General features: G+C 49.9%; 1 protein-coding gene across 1 annotated transcript in view; it reads right to left on the bottom strand.

The window, feature by feature from the left end:
* Window positions 1-3776: 3776 nt before the first annotated feature.
* The window catches only part of KCNK12 (potassium two pore domain channel subfamily K member 12), a 46922-nt gene continuing 43148 nt past the window's right edge, over window positions 3777-7550 (bottom strand). The window contains exon 2 of the mRNA XM_033125065.1: window positions 3777-4826. Coding sequence (XP_032980956.1) covers window positions 3925-4826 — 902 coding nt within the window. The 3' untranslated portion in view covers window positions 3777-3924. The remainder of the gene's footprint in view (window positions 4827-7550) is intronic.

Raw genomic sequence — 7550 nt, 5'->3', positions numbered from 1 at the left:
AAGAAGCCCCAGCGCCTCTTCTGGACTCAGAAGTGCCCTAAGCAATCTGTCTGGATGAGTTTTCCAGACAGTGTGCGTGTGGAATTGTGCTTTTTGTTTATTAAGAATGTAAAAAGTTACAGTAAGATGGAACCACCTGGCCCACAGCTCCTGTGGTCTCCACTTCTGTGGGCTGCCATCTGCCTTGGTTCCCCAGAAGCTTCTCCTTTGGCCATGAGGTCTCAGTCACCCCTCACGACAAAGCACTCAGGAAGAGGACATCTGCTAGGAGGCCTGACTGAGGGATGCAGGAGCCTGGGTAAATTCAGCAGCTATTTGCCAGGGCTTGGCTTGGGTTAGGATGCTGGCTTCTGTGTAAAACACAAATTCATGCAAAGTGTACATGAAACTCCCCCAAGGCAGAGAGGAATTTTCCAGGCTCTAGTAGATCTCCAGGGAGTCAAGAACGGGAAATCTTTCTTCTTACAGTGGCTCAGACAAGGATTTTTCCTTGGAGAAAGGGGTTGGTCGCTCTTTGTAAGGCTGGTGTGTGTGTGTGTGTGTGTGTGTGTGTGTGTGTGTGTGTGTGTGTGAGAGAGAGAGAGAGATACTGTGATATATACTGCTCATGTGAGATGCCCAGGACTGTCAGGCATTTTCCACAGGCTAAGGGCCCAAAAGTGAGTCTTCTGACTCCTTCAGACGGGCAGGCTCTGGCTACAGTCAGAGGACACAGAGGCCTGACCACCTGGCCTTACTAACTAGCAAGGACACTACAAGTGGCTTCTTTGCCTGCCTGCTCAGCTGAGAAGGCCTGGCTGTTCACCAAGACCCTGGCCTCTGCGTGGCCACAGCCGGGTGGCAAGGGCTTCTTAAGAGCCCATGCCATCTTTGCCCCACAGCCCCAGCGTCGGAGGGATGAGTGTGGGCCTGAAGTTAGGAAGCGACTCCTGGAGCATGGGGGGTGGTAGAATGCAGTGAGCAGACAGCTGCGGGTCAAACTGGAGACCCCTACATGATGGGAGAGGCCACAACATCTAGGAGAATGGAGCCCTTAGTGTGAAGTTTTGAAGAACCTGCACCAAACAAGGGTCCCTATCGATGTCAATGTTTCTGAAATGATGGGAGGACCCCATCCCTGCTTGTCAAGGAGTTCTGGTTCTCAATGCCTGCCCTCAAGCAGCATGTCAAACAAGCCCTTTAGATGTAGGTCTAGCTTCCATTAATCCCCTGACCTTGGGAGCCTGGCTTTTCCCTGGCATCTAGGGCACTGAGTCTTTGTCCTGAGGTGAAGGATGAAGATGTTCTGAGATGGGGGGAGGGAATCAGGGGAACACGGGCAAAAATACACACATGCCACTGGCCCCTGAGCTACCATTGTACGTTGGAGGACTGGTGTTTCTCTGGGAGGTTGGTGAGAGGAAAGGGTCCTTCCCTGTTCCCTCAAACTATGCCTAGGATTTCTTCAAAAGCTTGCCCAAGCTGCCCGCCATCACCTTCTTCCAAAGGCAAACCATAGGAAAAGAAGTCACAATAGCTAAGGCTGCAGCATGAGTGATTTAGGACAGACTTTAGGAAGCACTGCTAACAGAAGACTGCCAAAGAAGGTACTGAGTTTTTCTTCTCTGGAGGCTGGTCCTGTTCCCTCCTCTGGGGATGGAATTCTGTGCAGTTCTGTGTGCTGGTCAGCAGGGTCCCCTAGACACCTCTTTGGCCTGTCTAGCTCAAGGAGCCTCGATGGCTGGGTCTGAAGCCTCTTGTGCTGTTTCTGGGGTGCGCTTCCTTTAGGCTGCTGCTATTTTCCGTGCTCTTACGTTCTCAGTCTAGATGCCTCTGTTAGGGGATCTCTACTTCCCCCTCTGGATGGTTCAGATCCCCAAGTTATTTCTCGTTGTCTAGGTGACACTTCTAATTGGATGCCTTTTCATCTTTCCTTCTTTGAAAGGGATAAATCTGACACGGTGAGAGGGCCCTGCCCTAGAGAACATGTGCCTCTCTGAGCGTACAGTCCCTTCAGTGTGACGGCAGCCTTCACTCAGGCACTGGCGGGGTGCTCACGAGCTGGCCTGACTGACAGTCACGGTGGATCCCGGGAGCGGGGCTCATCTGCAAGCCTACCCTCAGGACGCAGCAACACTCACCTCTCTCCTGGCCGCTCTGCCTCACTATCTTTATCCCCAGATTAGGGCCTGTGTTTAATAACCAATCCCAACTCAGATTAGAAATCACACAAAGTAGCTGGAGAGTCACTCAGATCCCAATGCATTTTTTCCTTCCTGCCATGAACTAGAAGGGGAAAGAGGAGGTGACAATCAAGCGTGACTCTTAATACTGTGTGTGTGTGTGTGTGTGTGTGTGTGTGTGTGTGTGTTTTCCAGGCACATATGCTTCCCTCACTACCAGGGAGGGAGATTTCACTGCTTTCGATGCCTCTCCAGCAGACGGTGCTTTTCTAAGACTCCCCGTCAGAAGCTGTATATACTGGTGGGTCACAGTGTATCTGATTAGACTCTGGCATTGATCCTTGGCATAGTCATCTTTTCAGATGAGAAACTGGGCTGAAAGGATGGGCATCTGGCCTTCCTCCAGGTCAGTGACTCCTCTGTGGCAGAGGGTAAGTCTGGGAGAAACTGTCCCTCAGCTTGAGGATCATCCAGAGCAAAACCTGAATCCTAATACTGCTTCCATCCACCTGTTCTGTCAGCTAGCTCCCTCCCTCCTGCCTTTCTCCACCTCTAGTACACACTGTGCATGGAGGAAACAAATTCACTTGATTATGAATGGGGGCCAAAAAGGGTTTAGAATGGGATGTGTCCCCAAAACATCTGGAGCCAAATTCTCTGACATTTGTAGGATGGCTGCCTTGGGTTTCTGGTGCTACAGGCCCTGGTGCTCCAAGGGTGCAGCTGGCACAGCTCTGATTCAAGGGGGTTGGGGGCTGTTCTCTATACCCTCAGGATCTCTAAAATGGGAAAGCATTGAGCTGATAATCAGGAGTTAAGAAAGAAAAATCCACACCCACAAAGCAAAATCTTGTCTGAGAAGACTCAGACATTCCTGGTTAATGAGGAAAAGCATTCTGGTGGATGATGCTGGTGAAAGAAAGAATTAGGGGATTCAGAGATGCGTCTGGAGCCTCCGAGATCAGGCAGGGGAAGCTGAGCAGAGCTCCTCCTGCCGTGTTCCCCAACCTGCAGGCCACCCTGGGCTTCCCTCATTAGAAGTGGCTGCCCTGTGTGCTGTGCTGAGGGGACTAACTCCAGGCTGAGAAAGGCCAGCTAAGCCCCTTACCAAGGAAATTTCCAAATCTCAGGGAAATGCCACAGTCCGCAAGTTGGTGCTGTTTCACCTCATTGCATAATACTACAGCATTCTGTGTGTGTAGCCGCTGTTCTATACATACACAGCAGGAGGTAACAGATGGCTCTCCCCACCCCCACCTGTCAAAACTGTGACTATATCACTTCTGACGACCAGAAGGAATCTGCTAGGCTGGGCCAGGATTCTAAATGCTGCGGAGGTAATTCAGAGCCATGAAAAGTTGCACCATATGTTTTGGGGTTGCCGGCTGCTTAAGTGCATGGGTGCCGGGTTTAATGCCAGTCTGCAAAACCCAGGGCTGGCACTCTCCTCCCTGCAGTATGCACCGGGTGAGGGTCTGGGGTGCCACTTTTTCTCTCCCTGGAGATTCTGCTGGGGGTCACGGTTCTCCAAGAGGGGACCCACAAGGAAAACAGGCTCCCCCTAAACCTGTTCTTGATAACATCAGGCCTGGCCAAATAGTATTTCTTTTTTTAAAAAAAAGTTATTTTTTTTGGTTTCATTTTATTGGATAAAGATTAAGAAAGCGCCAGCGTCTGAGAGAAAGAAAGCGAGCCACGCCCGGTGGCACGCCAGCCTGGCGAGGGCCCCTGGCGCGGCGGGGCGGGCAGGTGGACGGGTGGTCTACCTGGAGGCGCTGGTCTCGGCCAGGCGGTTGTTCATGATGCCCAGCGCGCCCACGCCGCCCGAGAAGCCGTTCTGGCGCGTGTTGATGCACACGCTGCGCGGGTAGCCATTGGCCGTCTCCGACAGCTGCTTTTGCAGCAGTGCCAGCGACACCTTGTTGGAGGCCGTGAGGTCGCGCATGGAGATGAGCTCGCCCGACAGGCGGCGGCCCTCGGCGTCGCTGTCGCCAGCTGTGGGGTCAGCGCCGAGCGTGGCCAGGCGGCGGCGCAGCCGGGAGCCCGGAGTGATGGCGTTGCGCCGCGCCAGGGGCGCGCCGGGCGCGGGGCAGCAGCGCGCGCAGCAGCGGCAGCTCAGCTTGCGCAGCATCCAGTTGAGCACCTGCTTGATGAGGATGGAGATGACATTGAAGAGTGAGTAGATGCAGCACACGCCGAGCAGGATGAAGAGGAAGTTGCCCAGGCGGTAGAGCCCCTGGTTCCGGTAGGCGGCGTGCTGGCTGCTCACCAGGTCCCCAAAGCCGATGGTGCTGAAGGTGACAAAGCAGAAGTAGAGCGAGTCCACGTAGTCCCAGCCCTCCACGCTGGTGTACATGGCTGAGGCGCAGCACGAGAGCAACACGGCGAACAGGCCCAGGATCAGCAGCACGTGGTACACCGAGGGCTTCCAGCCCGCCAGGCAGTCGGCCTCCGAGAGCGCGGAGCCGCGGCGGAAGGTGGTGGGCAGCAGGCCACTGCGGCGCAGCTGGCGCTCCCGGCAGGTGCGCATGATGAAAGCCAGCAGCGAGATGATGCGCTCCAGGAAGAGGTTGAAGAACAGGATGGTCCCGGCGCAGCCGAACAGCCCGTAGGCGATGAGGAAGGCCTTCCCACCCACAGTGGCGGGGGTGGTCATTCCAAAACCTGTGGAGATAGGGCAAGGGTCAGCGAGGTCCCTTCTGGGCCGGTCGCTGTGCCTATGCAGGCGATGACATGGCTCCTATCTTGAGTGGTATCACTCAAGTGTAGGGGCAACAGTACTTAGACATTTCTCTCCCTGGTGGCACTTGACATTGTTTCTGATCTTGGCAACTGGTAAACTGATGGGGAACTCATGGCCCCTCCGGTTGGGGATCTATAAATCAAAATGGGTGGGGCAAAATAGTCACTAGGAAGGATCTATCAGGGCCCACAAAACAGAAACCGCTGCAATACCTACAAAGCAAGTGTCACCTGCTCTCCCACCCCTCAGTCAGTTTTGTAAGGTAACCATTGGCATACCTGGGCCTTGTTAGGGTAAAATTCCATAGTCTTCATCATATGGAATTTCTGAGGAGCAGGGAGAGTATGTTCAGTCCAAGTAGCTCTATTTGATGGTCTCTGAAAAGGGGTTTATGAAACTGACAAAAGGGTTGTTTGAGAATGAGTCCACAACCTTCCGAGGGAATGTGGCTGGGCCATGGGGTGTCGTTCCTTCTTACCCAAAGACCGCCATCACCCTTGCTCGCACTTGTGGCCAAGGGAAAGGCTTTGGCCCAGTGGGGTCCTGTGCCGCATGTGATGGGGTCGCTTTCGTCCTGGGAGGTCGGCTCTGTGCCTGGGCAGCTGCTTATTGCTTTGAATTCTTAAAATTAAGTCTTAACTTGCCCACTTGCTCAGTGCACAGTCTTTAAGGGAGATTCTTTATGAATTGAGTTTGGCATAATGCTTGGCTTCCCACTAATGTGCTCAGTCCTTCCAAACTGTGAGCTCAACCTGCTGCTGGCTTTAGTGTCTTTGTTGGATCCATGGTTGCCTGACTCTGGTTATGGGAGGGGGTTTAATATCTTGGTAGGAAGATTCCCTTCTGCTTGGAGACCGAGCTGAAAATGGATCATCTGTCTGAGCAGCTTTCAACACCTCTGCAGTGAAAGGTCAGGGGCATCCCAGTGTAATTCATAACCAATGTCAAGAAGGCTGCCTCTGGCCAGCCCTGGGAAGCGGGGGAGTAGAGTTTTGTCTCCTTTGGCTTACTATTTCCTTAAAAGGGTCAGAGAAAATATTTTTTCAGAGTAATTCCTTAAACTTGTGTGCTAATCCCGTTTCCCTGAAAATAAGACCTAGCCGGACAATCAGCTCTAATGCTTCTTTTGAAGCAAAAATTAATATAAGACCTGGTATTACATTATTATATTACATAATATAATATAATATTACATTACATTACATTACGTTATATTATATTATAGATCCAGTCTTATAGTACAATAATACCGGGTCTTCCATTAACTTTTGCTCCAAAAGTCGCGTTAGAGCTGATTGTCTGGCTAGGTCTTATTTTTGGGGAAACACGGTCATTCTCTAGATTCCCTGGAGGAAACGCCCACTTGCCTGACCATGGTCTTGATCTTATGCCTAATGATTCAAGTTAGGAGGAAACATTATGATGACACCCATGTTGAGGAAGATGGAATATTTCCCTACATTCAGAATTTGTCCGCAAGAGAGTGAAAAACCAAACTAGCAGTGTGACCAGAAATTTGATAGAGGGATTTTGCTACACTTTAAAGCCAAATTCAAATTCTTGAGTTTGTTAAAAAAAAGAAAAAATCAGCTCCGAATCTATAGTATTTCTCCCTTATCTGTGGGTTCACTTTCCGCAGTTTCAGTTACCCATGGTCAACCACGATCTAAAGATATTAAATGGAAAATTCCAGAAATAAAAAAAATTTGTAAGTTTTAAATTGTGTGCTGTTCTGAGTAGCGTGATGAAATCTCGTGCCTTCCCGCGTGGGCCATGAAGCATCCATTTGTCCATTGTATCCACACTGTATACCTGCTTCCTGCCTTTTAGTCACTTAGGAGCCGTCCTGGTTATCAGGTTGACGGTCCTGGTATCGCAGTTCTTGTGTTCAAGTCACCTTATTTTATGTAACAGTGCCACATTTACATAACTTATTAAGTGTATTCTAACTGTTCCATTTTATTAGTTATCAATAATCTCTATTGTGCCTAATTTATAAATTAAACTTTATCATAGGTATGTATAAGAAAGAAACAGTATATGTAGGGTTTGATACTATCTGCATTTCAGGCATGCACTGGGGGTCTTGGAACGAACATATCTGCCATGGATAAAGAGGGACTACTGTATATGGCTCTATGGGGAGTGACAGTGTTTGTATTTACGTGTGTGTGTGTGTGTGTGTGTGTGTGTGCATTTATAAAAAGTCCTAGATCAATAACCTAAATGTCCAGCAACATAACTTACTCATGGTCTGTTCATAAAAGGAAATACTATATAGCAACGAAAAAGCATGAACCATAGCTAGTTGCAAGAACATGGATAAATCTCGTAAAAAGAATGTTAAACAAAAGAAGCTGGACACAAAAGAATACACTCTGGATTCCATTTATATAAAATTAAAAACCAGGCAAAACCAAACCATGGTGATGTTTTTAGGGATGCACACTTGGTTGGTAAAATTATTAAGAAAAATCAAGGAAGATTTTTTTAATAGAAGTCAGAATTGGGGTTTCCTCTAGGGGTGGCAGGGGGCAGTGACTGGTAAGGGATACAGGGGGCCTCTGCATGCTGGAAATGTGTTGACCTGGGTGGTGGTTACATGGATGTTATTTGCATAGTAATTTGTGAAACTCTGTGTTTTA

The sequence above is a fragment of the Rhinolophus ferrumequinum genome, chromosome 13 (genome assembly GCF_004115265.2).
Source record: "Rhinolophus ferrumequinum isolate MPI-CBG mRhiFer1 chromosome 13, mRhiFer1_v1.p, whole genome shotgun sequence".
NCBI classification, from domain to species: domain Eukaryota; kingdom Metazoa; phylum Chordata; class Mammalia; order Chiroptera; family Rhinolophidae; genus Rhinolophus; species Rhinolophus ferrumequinum.
Note: the sequence above shows the minus strand (reverse complement) of the source record. Positions and strands in the feature narration are given on the sequence as shown.